This window comes from Mytilus californianus, unplaced genomic scaffold, assembly GCF_021869535.1.
Source record: "Mytilus californianus isolate M0D057914Y unplaced genomic scaffold, xbMytCali1.0.p SCAF_3, whole genome shotgun sequence".
Taxonomy (NCBI): Eukaryota; Metazoa; Mollusca; class Bivalvia; order Mytilida; family Mytilidae; genus Mytilus; species Mytilus californianus.
This window is the reverse complement of record NW_026262679.1, coordinates 10503149-10521519: the sequence shown is the minus strand read 5'-3', so window position 1 is coordinate 10521519 and position 18371 is coordinate 10503149. Positions and strand designations below refer to the sequence as shown.

Genomic DNA, 18371 nt, shown 5'->3' with positions numbered 1-18371 from the left:
GACTGCTTCATACCTTGATCTTTTCCTCAATATTGACTCAGATTGACGACTTCACACTAAAATCTATGACAAACGGGATGATTTCGACTTCCCAATTATCAATTTCCCATTTCTCAGCAGTAACATACCCTCTGCTCCGTCGTATGGTGTTTACATATCTCAATTGATACGTTATGCTCATGCATGTTCACACTATACTGACTTCATATACAGGAGTGTGCTCCTTACGCAGAAACTGCACCAACAGAGTTATGAGGAGGAAAGATTGAAAATGACACTCCGTAAATTTTATGGACACCATCACGAATTGGTTGATCTATACAATATGTCTGTGTCTAAACTAACTAATGACATTTTTACCACTTCTTAGATTGTGGTTTAACATCTATGTCGTCTGTCTGCTAAGTCCCGAATATGACTGTTATACCGAGTGTGAGTGTGAATTTGCATTGCTATACGACGTGTCTCGGTATTTTTATATCCAATATTCATATATTTATTTTTGATGTTTCTGTTATGGTTTCGGTTGGATAATGTGTTATGTCTTATCGTTTGTAGTCCAAATAATTATAAAATTGCCTTTCAATACCATCATTGTCATGAAAATTGTTTGGACTAGTATTGTGAAAATAATTGTATTAAGTTCGAGATTGCATGTTCGTTACGTAAGTGGGTCACTATTTGTGATGTCCTGTGGTGTCTGTCGTTGATGGAAGATGTTCGCTGTTGTTCTGCGGTTTGCACGTTTGTGCGTTTCTCTGTGATGAAAGTTTGTGGTGTATTTCTGTCACGTAGTGTTGTCATTTTAGCGATATATTTTTGAACATTGCCATGTAAGCGGGAGGTTTGGCTAGCCATAAAACCAGGTTCAACCCACCATTTTTTCTTAAAATAACCTGTACCAAGTCAGGCATATGGCAGTTGTTATCAAATAGTTCGTTTCTATGTATGTTGGCGTTTGTTTTTGTTGCACTTCAATGTTCCTGCTGTTCCTTTGTTTTCCTCTTATAGTTGATGTGTTCCCTCGGTTTTAGTTTGTAACCCGGATTTTTTTTCTCTCAATCGATTTATGACTTTTGAACACCGGTATACTACTGTTGGCGTTTATTTGTGGTATCAAAGTTAATTGTATTCTGATCAATTAGATGTAAAAGTGGGTTTTCAGAATATACAGTATTTCCAGTTGTTTTTGTCCATATATCCCGGTGTACATATAAAAAAAAGATTTATTTACATATGCAAAAAAATACTTGATCCGCTCTGATATTCGTTCACGACATTGCTGATATAAATTTTGTATGTAAATTTCACATAACAATCCTACCAGCAATGTAGGTATGAGATATATTTCCAAAGGACATAACTCCATGCTAAATAATTTATAGGCACTGATTTCCGAACTTGTGTGAGACATTGTTATATAAACTTATAACTTTCTTAAATACATCGTTAGAATTGTACACTTGAGAGCGCTAACAATGCACTTTTCTATAAAATTTAAATTTCTAAGGCACATAAATCCGGTTAGATTAATTGATCAGCGCTGATTAAAATCTATGTTATCTGAAACTGTAAGAAGTTCTACAAGTGTTAGTTTACCGATGCTTAGTAGTGAGAACCCAGGATACACAAATGTAAAAAAAATGAGTCATGTGATCAAAAAAAAAATTTTTTAAAATAAATAAACAAGAGAAAAAAGAATCATTTTACAAAAAGATAACATGAAATATTTGGAAAATTAAATTTGCTATCCAATAAATTCTGTGTCATAGGACTACTGCACAATCAGAACAGTGGGACCAACATATATCTATAACTTCAAAATAAGAATTTCTATTAGATATGTACGAGACACGGTAATTATCTATAGTATTTGACGTCGGATGGAACTTCTGAATAGCCAGAAGAACGAACGTCAAATCGGCTTTGAGAAATCTTATCCGAATCTCAATTACAGTCATGTAAACTCATGAAATTAATTGGTAGACTTAATCTAGCTTAGACCACTTCCTAACTACGACATTAGAAAATGCGAAAAGTCTTTTTAAGCTTCAAAATTAAACTATTATAAATATATTGTGTTCCGGTATATGACGTTCGTGCTATTATCATTGCAGCCCATCAACCATATTATGGGCCAAAAAAAAAAGCATATATCGCAGTACTTTTTTGTTCTTTGTGTTTTTAATGTTGACTTTCTCATATATACTACAAAGATAGCGATCATACCTTTTACTGCTCTTTCAATAATTTCAAGTTTTGTGTTGTTCCTTACCAAATCTTGCCTTGATGGAATAAAACATATGGAACTTATTTATCATTTATAAACATTTTTCATAAAATGTATAAATATCACATTAGAGAAAATTTTAAATATTTTTTTTTAACTTTTTGTTATTTCATTAAAATCATTGGGTGTGACCAAAGCGTAAGTATCTTATTGATTGTGAACCGAATATAGCAAGATACAATCGGATAAGAAAGGTCAGCGATCTACTTTTCAATGTTAATCAAGAACCTATTTAAAGTTTCGTATTATCATATATGTCCAGGTTTAACACAACATTTTCTTCAGAAAATGTCTGTATCATGTCAGAAATATGACATTTGTTTTCATTCCAATTGTTGATAAAGTCTAACGTTTGATTTTGTCAGTTTTTGTGGACTGCCCCTTTTTCAATTTGACGTGGAGTTCGGTATTTTTGTTAGTACTTTTTTTTATATACATTCGTAATTATAAACCAACATGCAGACATCTTATACATTCAGGTATTTCACATCCAATATTTTATGGTAATATTCTTTACAAAGCACAAAATTGTCGGCATTCACCTCAAAAGCTAACCAAACTTTGAATCACTCATAGGGTATTTGCATCGGAAATAAAACACATTTATTCTAAAACCAGTTGTTGGCATGATACGGGTTATGTTCATCTCATATATTTTATGATGGTATGATACTAAACCCCTAACGGGAGGGATTTTACCTGATTTTCATATGATGAAGACATAATCTTTCAATCAGTTTAATTGAGGTCTGGAGCTGGCATGTCAGTAACTGCTAGTAGTCCTTTGTTAATTTATGTGTCATTGTCATTTTGCTTAGTTTCTTTTGTTACCTATTCTGACATCGGACTCGGACTTCTTTTAAACTGAGTTTTACTGTGCGTATTGCTAGGTGTTTATTTATTCTACATTGGCTAGAGGTATAGGGGGAGGGTTGAGATCTCAAAAACATGTTTAACTCCGCCGCATTTTTGCGCCTGTCCCAAGTAAGGAGCCTCTGGCCTTTGTTAGTCTTGTATGTTTTTTTTAATTTTAGTTCCTTTATATGTTTTGGAGTTTAGTGTGACGTCCATTTTCACTGAACCGGTACAAAATTTTATTTAGGGGCCAGCTGAGGACCACCTCCGGGTGCGGGATTTTCTCGCTGCGTTGAAGACCCATTGGTGGCCCTCGGCTGTTATCTGCTCTTTGGTCGGGTTGTTGTCTCTTTGACATATTCCCCATTTCCATTCTCAATTTTATTACTTCTATGTGTTATAACAATTGAGGTGCGATTTCATGTTAAAATGTCATGTTTATATTATCAAAATGTTTAATGTGATATGTAACGTAAGGTACTTATAGGTGTGAATGTTTCAATTCTCATATATAATTTTGATTCTTATTTTGAAATTAGTTCAATCTTAATGTGTAATTTGTAATTATTATTGTTTGTTTTTAAGCTTCTAAATCCCCATGTGTACATTCATCTAAATATTAGTGTGTAATTAAAAAAAAATCCAATTCTAGTTTCGCTGACGAGATTCATCTGGACGAAACGTGAGTCTGGTGTACCAAATTATTATCCTAGTATTTTAATGAGTTTTTAAACAAAGTTTTTCCGATAATGGCTTGCCATACGCTGGCGCCTTAGGGGAAAGTTGGGGGAGGGGAATGATAAGGAAACTAATCAGTAAATATTTTCGTTTTTTGGCATTGAAATTCTGCACGTTTGTTTTGGACTGCTGAATCAATGAAATCCGCTACGATGTACATCCATCGATGTTTAAATGTTGGAAGCAAGGTTTTATTTAAGCAGATAAGATGCATTTGACTTTTGTCGATGATTGCAGGTAATCTGTGGTACGTTATTGTTACAATTGATTGGTAGGAACTTTGTTCTCATCTCTTTTACCGTACGTTATAAAAGAGTAAGATGCTTTCCCTATCCTGCATTCGTTGTAGGATATTTTGTATATTTGAAAATAAATTCATTTGTTAATTTGGTCAGCATTCGAAGGAGAATGCAAAATGCAATCTAGAATATCACTGATTTGTCATAAAGTGTGGGTTCGGGGTGAGATTATTGACGTCATCATTTTCGTATAGAAACATAACCTCCTCTCAAGTATAGAAAACAAGTTAAAGGTGTACAAGGCATGCGTCGTTACAGGTCGACCGACCAGAAAGAAGTTGCAGAAGTCACTATCGTAAAGTTGATTGGCTGAGTTTTTCCAGCAAATTCTTGGCACATCTAGTATACATGTAGAGGATGTTTGTTAGCGCTCAGTGAAGTTGGCGTACATAGCAAAACTCATTTTCGTGAGAGAAAAAAACATATGGGAATGAAAAGGGTACCCTGCACTTCGGTTTAAATTATACAGCTTTTCATTTCTAAAACTTCAAATCATGGCTCATTGTGATGGCGAGAATCTGGTTTGCCAATCTGATAAAGAGAGCGAGTTCATGGATTTTGATCTTGTTACTGTCAGCATCGAACAAATCGCGACGCTGCCTTAGTTTTATTTACACCAATCCAATAGGTGCAAAGCAACAAAAACAAGTAAAACTGTGAGCTTCTGCTCACTGATGATACCCCCGCCGAAATATTTCGGTAAACAGGAAGTTGTTGAGTGATGAATCTGAAAACGCATCACACGGTGTAACGTACTTATATAAACTCTGAAACCAAATTTCAGAAATCCTTGTCAAGTAGTTCCTGAGAAAAATGCGACGAAAATATTCATGGGACGGAAGGATGGACTGACGGACGGACGGATGGACTGACGGACTGACGGACTGACGGAAGGACAGACAGATGTAAAACAGTATACCCCCTTTTTTAAAGCGGGGGTATAATAAAAAAAAAGAACCATTTCTGAATGATCTAAAATTATTCACGAGTCTATTGTCAAATTGCAAAATTTAAAAAAAGGACAAAATATTTCCACGTGAATAAGATGTTTTCGGAGGATAGTTATAAGCGTATTTACCCAGTAAGTGCCATCACATGATCAACATTTACCATTAGGTAACTGTTATTGTATACAAATTTCACAAGAGCATCCAGGGCCTTATCTGCATCTAAGTGTATTTCTGTTTCTGATAGCTTGATTGGATTATCAGACCAAGCTGCAGCGTCCTCGTGTGCCTAATATAAGATACAATGCATTTACATATGTTTCATGCTTCAGAGAAAGGTTAACTGTATTTATAAGGATTATCATCGAATATGTTAATTGTAGCTCTAAATATAATTCTTTTAACATAACAGTCTGATGAACAAAACATCAGTTTTATTAAAAATTATGAAGATCCGTTTTCGCTAGCATGTAATGCTCTTTGGATAAACCGCCATGGTTATGTTGATTTTTGTTTAAACATTAAAGATTAACAATGAAAAACTCGAAAAAACTTAATCAACCTTACTTTAAATTTCAAACTTACCTGTTATCGAAATCAATCAATTTTTTGTTCAAATTTACCTCGCAGTTAAATGTATGTTTCCAATATTGCACGAGATTAGCTAAATATGAACATGGAATGTAGTAAACTGGCCAGGTTATAACACTCTACCAAATTTAAAATTGTACCGAAATCTGTAGGGGTACATGTAAACATATGCCAATTTCTATAAAATTGGTTGAAAGAGAATCTTTCTTTTCGAAGTCTTTCGAAACACAAACGTTTGTCTATCCCCTTGTATGGATCAAGGTGTCTAAATGAACTAGTCAGATTTTACAAAAAAAGTTTTAATCTTTGTTCAATAAATGCTCTTCGTTACTGATACGGTCTTCCTACGTTTTTGGTTCGAGCATAACCGATGTGTTTTATATTGTCGAACAGGAGATTATAACAAAGGAATACTTCAATTATTTACAGAAGTCAAAAACGATATTCGGAAACTAGTTTTGAAAAAATATAAAATCCGTCTCCCCAGTGATAATTCCAATACATTACTACTAAAAATATAGATGCTTTGACTAACCCTTACTATGAAAGGGAGTTCCAGATAAATTTATTGTTATAAAGACTATCTTTTTTATATTTGCTCTTTTTCATTAGGAAATTTAGATTCTTTTCGGAAATATATGGCCTATAAAAGATATGATTTTTTTTATGCCAGTTTCAGAGGATAATAAGAGAAGGGATTTCAATCAATGTTAAGAAACCAATACTCACCATTATTGGTATGATTGCGTTAAGATGAACCCGCAGTTTTATATCTGGTGCATATCTTCTGATGTTAAACATTATATTATCTATCTGTAAAAATGACTTGTTTATGCTTAAGTTGAACAATTAAAGCTAATAATTTATAGTATAATGTTTAAATTTCAGAATGTTGAAGATTATAACAGAATACATAGACCTGAAGATTAAAAGGAACGAATCCCTAGTCACCAATACCAACGAAGTATTCCCTTAATCGACTACATTTAGGGTCAATTTCTTAATCTGTCTGTGTATCTGTGTTTCTGTCTGTCTGCCTGTATGTCTGTCTGTCTGCCTTCCAGTCTTTCTGTCGGTCAACATGCAAGTGTGTATGTATGTATGTATGTATGTTTTATAATTTCTGCATAATTAGGAGTTTGGTGCACGATGAAAGATTATCCAAGTTGTAGCTTAATGATCACGTTTACTTCTAAACAAAATTATTTTTTGACGGCGATGTTCCTTTGGTCGCTACGTCCGTGTTTATATTTTACAACTTGTTCGATGTACCCGTGTCTGTAGTGATGTTTCAGATTTCTGTGTTTAATGTATAAAAACATAAGTCAGGAATTTCGTTTTCACAAATTACTTTATATATTTACTAAATTATGTCAACGATACAAATATTTTGTTTAGAGAAGTTTGACTGTACCTTGGATAAACCGAAAAAGAAAACAAGTGTATCATTTATCAAATGATCCATATAAACTTATTGCTCATTTGAACGTGTGCCAAATGTGGAGCAGGATCTTTTCATCTGTGATTAACAGGTTTTTGGTGTGATGTTACTCAATTTCGTTTTCGATCTTGTGTTTTGAAGACTGTTGTTTGTCTTTTCCTCGTTTTTCTTTTTTAGCCATGGCGTTGTCAGTTTATTTTCGACTTATGAGTCTGAATGTCCCTTTTGTATCTTTTGCCCCTCTTTGCCATGGTGTTGTCAGTTTGTCTTCGATTCACGAGTTTAACGATCCCTTTGACATCTTGCGACTCTCTTGGATAAATTCTTAAAGGGTATTAATTAGCATCAATCTAACACTGAAGTCTGTCTTTATCGATATTAACATTAGTTTTGTTTTTTGAAATATTAAAACAAAACTAAATATATATTGCAGATAGTAATGAACACCTATGACTACATTATAGCTGTACCTATATCTTGGCATAGCACAATGTAATGCTTTTCTCAGAGTAACGTCTTTACACTTTATCAATTGAAAGTTAACTGATTGATATTTAAATCTTGGAAAATTAATTCATTAGTTGTAGCTGCCTTTGGGATAGCTATCAGTAAATGCAAGTACTTTGTGTCTTCTGTCTGTTTGTTTTATCTGTTCCTCGTCCAGATTTGATTAGTAAAGTCCTTTCTATCTGATTGTTCTGAGTGTTCCTATTTAGTGTTGTAACAACGCTGTGCCAGGTTAGTGAAAGAGTTGGGCGCTCGCACACATGTTCAAATCCGCCATATTCTGTCATGTAATCTAGTGGTGGTCGTTGATTGCAGTTTGCCATATTTGTTTTTCGCTCATTGTTGTAGTATAAATCAGGCCGTAGGTTTTCATTTTAAAATTGTTTCACATTATGTTATATCGGGGTCTTTTATGGCTTACTATATGGTATGGGGTTTGCTCATTGATAAATTTCCTATTGTCATCTGTAATTGTCAACATTAAAGAAATTTGGTTTATTGAATGTTGTGTCATTTGCAACCATACCAAATGTCTCTATTTATTTTTAATTACCATTGATTACTTTGACGCATATGGTTTAGCTAAATAGTATCAGTTTAATGTACTACAAAAGAAAACAGTCAGCATACTTTTATATGTTTTAGTTTCAAGGATGACTACATTTTGAAACCAGAAACATTCACTTCAATTAATTACTTGAAATATTTAACTTATTCTTAATGTTTACCGCATAGGCGTCATATGCTTGTTTTTCTACCATCAAGCCCAAAGCTTCCTCATTCGTCTTCACAATGCCATCCAGATTCTTAAATCTTAAATGAAAAGCGAACAGTCAGTCATTTATACAGAATGATCCCTAGTATAGAATTGAAATGTTGATTTTGATTTCGAAGAATATTATAATGCAGACGGAAAACGTTTGTCTTCTGAATAAAATAAAATATTACCTTACTTCTGTGTATATATATATATATATACCAGCACAGACTGAACATCCTGAATAGCCTGCGACGAAAGTCCCATAATGCGAAAAATATGAATGCTTATCCAGCTGCAGGTTAACCATTTATAGTTTTATATTTCAGAAGGTTAAACCAAATTGATACTTCATAACTTGTATAGAATTGATTTATGTAATGAAGTTTCCATCTGTAACAATATTTAGAATATGCTAGGTTTACATGTCCGTCAAATAGGGTTCACATAACTTTGGTTTCTTTTTATGGATCAGTGATTAAGGTTAAAAACTATATCTTAGATACTATGAGCAATGGGTCAATTATACTTTGTGTATGGAATGATTGTATGGTACTTGTCCTTCTTGCAGGGTTCATCTGTCCTTGACCTCGTCTTCATGGTTCTTGGTTCATTTTAAAATTTCGTGGTTTGGTCTTTTTTTCAGACACTATAAGCAATAGATCAACTATATCTGGTGTATGCAATGTGTACATGTTCATTTGGCAAGCTTTATCTGACCTTGAGCTCATTTGTATGGTTCATTGGTCAAAGCTAAGTATTTACTTTTTCTCAGATACTGTAAGCAATATGTTAACTATATATGGTGTATAAAGTGATTGTTAGGTCTATAGGTCTGTCTGGCAGGGTTAAACTTTACCTCATTTTGATTGCCCGTTTGTTAATGTTAAGTTTTTACTGTGTGGTCTATTTTTCGGGTACTTTAAGCAATATGTCGACTATCGTTGGTGTATGTTATGATGTTAAGACATAGATAATATGTCTGGAAGTGTTTTTCTGATCTTGACCTCATTTACAAGGATCATTGATAATGTTAAATTTATTTTATATCTGTATTAAAACCATTGTCTTAAAGACTTTCATCAAAAATTGTTTCATGGACAGTAAAGCTGTTTGTAGAATTATAAAAACGGAAAGAACTTAGTATCAATATAAAAATAAGGAAATCTGGAATGATTGACAATGAGACAACTATCCACCAAAGATCAAGATAGTAATGATGTTAACAACTACTGCTCACAGCCTTAACTAAACCCATACCGTATAGTGAGCTATTATAGGCCCAGAGGGAAACAAAATATGAAACCATTCAAAAGAGAAAACTAACAATCTGGTTAGCTAATAACATATAAAAATCACACAAAAAACAATGACAATAAATGGCAATAAACATTTCTATGACAAAAAAATAAATAAAATCATAGCTTACTGTTGAAAGTATTGAAAATCATTTGTCATCACCAGATCTATAACGTTTTCGTCTTCAGCAAATAGGTTTCCTGATATTTGTCTTTTCTTTCTTTTTCCTTTATCTTTCTGTTTTTCTTTTGCTAGTATATGTAGCGCCTCCTCAGATAATATGTCGTCCATCTTTAATTTCTTACTTGGTTCTAATACTGGTGGTAGCTTGTCATTGGGACATCCTTCTGGATCTAAACCTATTATTAAATAGAGGATATGTTAATGCCGTTGCTCAATCAACAGTTGTAAATATAAGTAGAAACTACCATTGCATAGTACCACTTTTTAGTATTTACTCTGGTCAAGACTACCATTGCATAGTACCACTTTTTAGTATTTACTGTGGTCAAGACTACCATTGCATAGTACCACTTTTTAGTATTTACTGTGGTCAAGACTACCATTGCATAGTACCACTTTTTAGTATTTACTGTGGTCAAGACTACCATTGCATAGTACCACTTTTTAGTATTTACTGTGGTCAAGACTACCATTGCATAGTACCACTTTTTAGTATTTACTCTGGTCAAGACTACCATTGCATAGTACCACTTTTTAGTATTTACTCTGGTCAAGATACTTGCAACTAAACAATCTTTACTTTTTTTTCTTTTATTCAATGATGTGTTTCTCCTACTCGTAGAAAAAAAGTAAAAAAAAAAAAAAATACCGAACTCGGCCAAGGAAAATTCAAAACGGAAAGTCCTCTATCAAATGGCAAAATCAAAAACTCAAACACATCAAACGAATGAAAAACAACTGTCATACTGATTTGGTACAGGCATTTCCTTATGTAGAAAATGGTGGATTAAACCTGGTTTTATAGCTAGTTAAACCTCTCACTTGTATGACAGTCGCATAGAATTCCATTATATTGACAACAATGTGTGAGCAAAGCAAACTGACATAATAGGTAAAAATGTCAAAAATTTGTGCACAGCAGTCAACATTGTGTTATAATCTTAATCACTATAAAACAAATAACTATTTTAACAAAGAAAAACAAAATGGCATATAGACACTAAATAGACAAAGTACATAAGCAAAAATGAAAGACAAGAATACAAAAATGAACATAGCACAAGAACACCATAGCGGGATCCATAAACCAAAAATAGACTAACCAGTAAAGGTTGAATATATACAAAGACAAAAAAGGAAAACTATACCACGTACTAAAATAATAAACAATGTCAGTACCTAGAATCTATGCTTCAAGACCATCATGTATTATTTGTGAAGTTGATACGGAATATTTATAAACAAGGTCTTGGTATCTTCCGATGAACTGTCTTAGAAAAAGGACGAGACGTTCTTTGACATAACCCTGGTTTATCAACTTTCTGCTCAGACACTTGTGACATTTTATAAAGTCTGAGTAGCAGCTGCAAGCTCTTAAATACCGAGTGAGTTGGAAAAGGTATATCCCATATGCAGGTGAAGTTAATATATTGCTGCTAAGGTGGGGGGAATTTATAATTTCAAAATTAAAATCGTCTCGTTTGTATTCTAAATTCTGGTACTGAGATGACTGTTTATGCAAAATTCGAGGTACAAGTCTAAAAATGAGGTGGAGGAAGCCGTGTCTGTTGTTTCTTTAATCTTTAATCTTTAGTTTTGGAGGATAATGAGTTTTTTAGAATCCACATATGGTTAATGCCACTTCGCGAGTAAAGAGTTTCACAGTATAAAACGAAAGATAAACGATTACTTGGCTTGCATCTAATATATCACAATAAACTTGAGATAAAATTACCGAAACTATTAAGTCTAACTCTTCTTTATATCATTGTTTTCTCTCAATATTGACACAGATTTCAAACTAAGATTTATGACAAACGTGAGGATTTCAACTTTCCTAATGTCAACTTCCCATTTCTCAACTAAATCATACCATCGGCCCTATAATATGACGTTTACATATCCTAATTAGAGCTATTTTCCTAATGCATGTAGTTTAAAGGTTTGGTTGGCTTGCTTGCTTTGTTTGTATAAATGTTTGCTCGAGCATTGTAATTAAGATTGACATTTGCAATCAATAGATAGGCGGGGCTTCAGCTTGTATACATTATACTCTGCATTATACTTAACATCCAATAACATTTAAGTATAATGTATACAAGCTAACCCCCCCCCCCCTATCTATTGATTGCAGATGTCAATCTTAATTACAATGCTTGAGCAAACATTTATACAAACAAAACAAGTAAGCCAACCAAACCTTTAAACTACCTGCATTATGAAAATACCACTTATACGGTAGGATTTCAACTTTCCATTTGTCAACTTACCATTGCTCAGCAGTATCATTCTCTCTGTCCAATAGTATGGAGTTTGCATATCTCAATTAATACGTTACGCTCGTGCATGTTCACACTATAAATACTTCTTTAACAGTGGTGTAATCCTTACAAAAAAAACTCGGACGCGGTGTGTCAGTGTAAGATCACCCCGACGGCCGGAGGCCGGAAGGTGATCTTACACTGACACACCAAGTCCGAGTGGGATAACTATTTTACATCCCAGCTCTTCTAGACTATATGAAAAAACATGTATGCTTCATAACATCTAGTTCAGAATGCCATACATTAATTATAATATACTTTATATATTACTATATAGTATATACCCTTTATCAGCCCCGGATACAATGTTTAAATGTGTTAAATTAACAGTGAGTTTGTATGCAGCCGTCCTGGTGTAGAGGTATGAATCGTGGTTTCATATACTCAAGGTCTTGAGTTCGATTCCCCGCATAGACACTGAAAATTTAGTGGATTTTGTCTACATAAATTTTGAAAGTTAGTCTTTATTCCGCATGAATATTTCTAAGTTTTATTGTGTGTTCGACATTCCCGCCAAAATGTTACAGAACAAAAGAAAGCATGCAGAACAAAGAAACTCAAGGTAGTGTGATCTGGTAGGGGTGATCCGACTCAGATCACCCCTGTTAGAACAAAGGAGTTGGGATGTAATAAGGAAGAATGACGAAAATCGTCATCATCAAAAATTGGTCAACCAATACCATGTGTCTGAGTATCAACTCACTAGCGAAATGTTTTCAATGTCGTACATATTTAGACCCAGATTAGTAGTACGACTGTTTTACTTTTTCTGGATTGTGGCATTTTGACTGTGGATTCGCATGGCAGTGATGCATGCATCGCAAGCGACACACCCGGTCTGTTTTTTTTTATTACCGTTAACTGTTTTTTTATTTCATTTTTTATATTTGAACATCGGTAAACTACTTTTGCCTCAAACCTAACATGAAGATATTCATATAGGTGAAGCATCCTGGCTCTTTATAATTTCAGAGTTATGTCCCTTTGTTTTTAGATCTTTTTGATATAATTCAGTATGTACCTTTTTTATGCAGCTCATGTGTTCTTCATCTTATGTTTATGAAAAGGAGGCAAAAAAAAAGATACCAAATGGATAATCAAACTCATAAATCGAAAAATAATTGTCCATACCATTGTCAAAAAAGATAAACGCTCAAAGGAAACCCAACAATATACAAAAGACAACATAGAAAACTAAAGACTGAGCAACACGAACCCCTCCAGAATCTCCTGATCTCAGGTGGTCAGGAAGGGTAAGCAGATCCTACTCCACATGTAACACCCGTCGTGTATAGAAGTGAGACATTCTGGTCCATTGACAAATCCCTGAAATATGCTCCTTTACACTTAGAAACTTTTGATCAGTATTTTGTCCTGCTAATCAGGCAGATCTAGTTTAATCCAGTAATAATAACTAACTCGCCGAAGAATAGTTTATCATCTTATTATTAATTTATTCAGATTAAATTGTTCCCAGCTGATAATGGGTAGTATCCACTTTTAACCCAGAATTAACGACAATTTTGGTCATTTTTACAACCATAATTCTTAAAATAAAAAAGTGTTTTTCTGTACAATTGTGATAATATCAATTTAGACTGATTAATGTTGCTCGTATAACGAGGACTCGGTGCATTTCTTTCTAGCTGTAACGGTACCACCCCTTTCATGTACTAGTATTTTTACAAACCTGGTACCCGTGCGTCATCTGTTCCGGCAGCAATAGTATCTTCAAATCCAGGAAGAAATTTAACATTATGAGGAACCACGTCTAGTGCTTTATCATATTCAGCTTTCTTATCAGCAGCAGATCCAGCTATTTCTATTAGCTTATCTTGTGTTAATAAGTCTCCGGTCTATATAAAAAAGAAGGCCTTACTCATTTGTTAACTTGTTCAATTACTTTTCGAAATGTTACTCGCATCATCTATTATCCTTCACTTAAAAGAGAGGGATAGAGAAAGATAAGGGAAAGAGAGATAGAAAGAGGTTGTATATGTGTTTGGGATATCATATATCAGGGAAAAAATGCATGCTTTTCATGTTCATATCACGGACTCGATTATGTAAAGGTAAGCTAGCTATAAAACCAGGTTTAATTCACCATTTTCAACATAAGGAAATGCCTGTACCAAGTCAGGACTATAACAGTTCTTTTCCATTCGTTTGATGTGTTTGAGCTTTTGTTTTTGCCATTTCATAAAGGACTTTCCGTTTTGAATTTTCCTTGGAGATCGGTATTTTTGTTATTTTATTTTTTACAGGAGTACTGGAACAATTCTTAATCACACAAAACTGTCAGGTATAGTGTGTGATAACATTGTGTGAGGGAATTCGATGTTTGCTATGCCACGGTTCATTTCAACGCACTTTTTGACCATACCACTATACCAATCAGAATGAATTTTTTTGCAGTGTTTTAAGAAATGATTTTACTTTGTATCCATGTATTATATAAGAAACATTATATGTTTAAAAAGGGCGAATTTTCTGCATAAAGTCAATAATTATGTAGACTTTTGAAGCACAAAATTTCTATTGCCTTAAATACGCAAATGAAAGATCCAAAAACTATACCAATACAGAACGACATGTTTTAGAGATTAAAGCAAAACTTTTGGTTGACAAATTTTTATTCGTTAAATGAACTTAATATATCTGTCACTTTCTCCCTACCCAGTTTACCCTTATTACCAGAAGTCCATTACTAGCTAGTAATGGACTTCTGCTATTACTTATTATGATGTGGCCGGTCATTGTTATTGAATCTTACGGAATTTGATTAAAATAAGATATTATTATTTTACCTTTAAACTGTTTATTTTATCATACACGTATATTGATTAAATCAGAACGTGCATGAATGTGTACAGTAACTTAAATGACCAACAAACTGGACACTGGACAAGTCCATATTATTTTTTATCAATGAAACTAAAGTTAAGAAAGGTAAGAATTGTCACTTTTTATATTCTCACAAAATTTTCCACATATAGAGTAGATAAATTACTTTTTTATAGCCCAATTCGGACAAAATAGAGAAAGTTTACAAATCAGACGTTTTATTCCATTAAACAAGTCATTTTTAGAAGAGAAATGCTGAAATACATTTTACGCACGGCTACTCCAGGTAAAATTTTTGTTTATCTTAACAAAAAAAAACATTTTTCATTCTCATTATAATGTTATAATTACAATTAATCCCATACAAGAGTATTCAGTAAATAGTCTAAAATCAAAATATGTCCGATCTGCTTTTTTTTGGACATCAAAATTCAATACGATCGTTCTAAGGTCAATTTTGTCTACCTCACAAAATCTTGTTAGGCACTATAGTTAGAAGTCCTCATTTAAGCTTTTCTTTAAATTTTGTATTGACGTACAAAATACTTAAATCTAGTTGCTCATTCTTTTAGATGTCCATCAAGTTTACCGGCGAAGTCGTTAATATCGAATTTTGAAAAAAAAAAAAAAAAAAAATTTAATGCTGATTTCGTCAGATAATGTGACTTATTATTTTAATATTAAAAAGTCATTTATAAATATTAGTAAATGATAGGAATTCTTTATATCAAATATTTCATTCATTATTAATATTAAAAAATCATTTTTTAATATTGATACATGATTTTGTAAAAGAATCAATTCCACAACGGCTTGCCATAATAGACATGCTAAGAAAGCCCAAACAATAGGCTATATATATAGTAGAACCTTTGTGACATCAGGCTATAGATATACTTAGAAACTTATAAGATTGATAGGAATGGCTAGATATTACCGAAAACTTTGTCAATATTTTCTTACGTTTAGGATTATTTACTAAATTACTTGGAAAAATGTGAAATTTACATAAACTGATCAATATGAATTTGCAGTTGAGAATATTAAAGCCATTTTAATGTCTTCTTTTGTTTTAGGTCCACATGACTTTAGTACACAATTTAAACTTGCAATTGATGCAATTCAAGGTACAGCTGGTTAACAGAATGATGAGGATGGTTTTGAACATTCTATTTGTTATTTTTCTATGACGTTTAATAAGCATCATATTAGTTATCTTGGTGTAATCAGAGGTGTACAGAATTTTACACCGTTGTTGAAAATTCTTACACCCTGAGGCGCAGCCGAATGGGTGTATGAATTTTCAACAACGGTGTAAAATTCCGTACACCCCTGATTACACCAAGATAACGAATTTATTTCTTATGAACAATTCCTTTACTCATTTTTAAACCAGGATGTACAATTGTACAATTGAAAAATGGTAATGAAAAATTTCCAGTGTAGCATTTTTTCAACGTCGATGTTGTTGCGCATTGTCAAATACTTTTTTTCTTTATTTTGGGGAAATTCAGAAATTTTTTGTGTTCTTTTCAATTTTTGTCCTCAAATTGTTTTTTTTTTACATTTTTTTGTTTTTGTTTTTGTTTTTTTACCATTTTTTTGTTTTTTTGACATTTTGGCAAAATTTTATTTATCCCGGGGTGAACAAGGGTGGGGTGCTATTTACACCGGGGTAATTAACCAATCAGATTGCAGTAAGACAAATGATCACCCTTTTGAGAAAAAAAAGATAGCATTATTAATTTTTTTTTTTTAATATTTTGATGTTTATTTAAATTTTAGTATTTTCTTTAATCTTATATACAGATATTAACCTGAAAGTAAAAGAGTTATTATATGTTTGTCTATGGACATGACAAACGGGTAATGGTGACGTCTGGCTAATAATATATATCATGGTATTTAAAACTGTCTTGTAAAACAATCTTACATCACAATATTAAAAAGTGGTTTATTTTTTTTTCTTATACATTTTTATCGAAAGTAAAATGACTACAGATTTAAAAGCTTACGATTTCGCATCTTGATGATGAACAGTCATTTTGGAACCGACATTTTACCATGATTGGAATTCTGATTCCATCCTCCTCGTAATAATACAGTGATGTAACCTAGCATAAACAAATATATAAATATGAATTTACAACAGAAGTAAGTGCTAAATGGTCTTCTACTAAATGACAATCCTGAACGTTTTTTTGATGTCTACAGAATATTTTCTTCCTCAGCAGACTTATAGCTTTGGAGTTGCATTGCAGTGACTGCACTGAAGCATTCTTTAATACGATATTATTATTTTAGCTTTAGTTTGTTTTTTCTTGTTAACTATTGACCATATGCATCATTTTTTTGGGGGCTAATTATTTTCTTCACTTTTATTTCATGTGCTGTTCAAAATAAACATTTGAAATAACGTTAAATGTTTCAATTTAAGACTTATTTTAACATAAGGGATATAGTTACGATACTGTTGTCAGGTCATTAAAGATTGCATATTTTGGCGTTAATATTGATTCACTTATAGGGTCTTTGCATCGGCACTAAACACATTTATTTAAAAACCAGTTGTTGGCATGACACGGGTTATGTTCTTCTCATATATGTTATGATGGTATGATACTAAACCCCTAACGGGAAGGATTGTGCCTGATATTCATATGATGAAGACATAATCTTTCAATCAGTTTAATTGAAGTCTGGAGCTGGCATGTCAGTTAACTGCTAGTAGTCTGTTGTTATTTATGTATTATTGTCATTTTGTTTATTTTCTTTGGTTACATCTTCTGACATCAGACTCGGACTTCTCTTGAACTGAATTTTAATGTGCGTATTGTTATGCGTTTACTTTTCTACATTGGCTAGAGGTATAGGGGGAGGGTTGAGATCTCATAAACATGTTTAACCCCGCCGCATTTTTGCGCCTGTCCCAAGTCAGGAGCCTCTAGCCTTTGTTAGTCTTGTATATTATTTTTAATTTTAGTTTCTTGTGTACAATTTGGGGTTTAGTATAGCGTTCATTATCACTGAACTAGTATATATATTTGTTTAGGGGCCAGCTGAAGGACGCCTCCGGGTGCGGGAATTTCTCGCTGCATTGAAGACCTGTTGGTGGCCTTCTGCTGTTGTCTGTTCTGTGGTCGGGTTGTTGTCTCTTTGACACATTCCCCATTTCCATTCTCAATTTTATTCTAACATTAAGTATCATATTCTTTATGAGGACACTAAATGTCATCGGTTCCGCCATAATTTGTTTGTCCTTTATGCCAATCGGTATTAAAACCGGGTCTTTGGTA

General features: G+C 33.1%; 1 protein-coding gene across 2 annotated transcripts in view; it reads right to left on the bottom strand.

Annotated features, from left to right (window-relative positions):
* Positions 1-18371, bottom strand: part of LOC127733951 (uncharacterized) — a 50047-nt gene that overhangs the window by 22505 nt on the left and 9171 nt on the right. For both annotated transcript variants that reach the window (XM_052243433.1, XM_052243434.1), the window contains exons 3-9: positions 17091-17189; positions 13922-14087; positions 9855-10083; positions 8397-8481; positions 6450-6533; positions 5261-5418; positions 2230-2285 (exon numbers count right to left, since the gene is read on the bottom strand). In XM_052243433.1, coding sequence (XP_052099393.1) covers positions 2230-2285; positions 5261-5418; positions 6450-6533; positions 8397-8481; positions 9855-10083; positions 13922-14087; positions 17091-17141 — 829 coding nt within the window. In that variant the 5' untranslated portion in view covers positions 17142-17189. The remainder of the gene's footprint in view (positions 1-2229; positions 2286-5260; positions 5419-6449; positions 6534-8396; positions 8482-9854; positions 10084-13921; positions 14088-17090; positions 17190-18371) is intronic.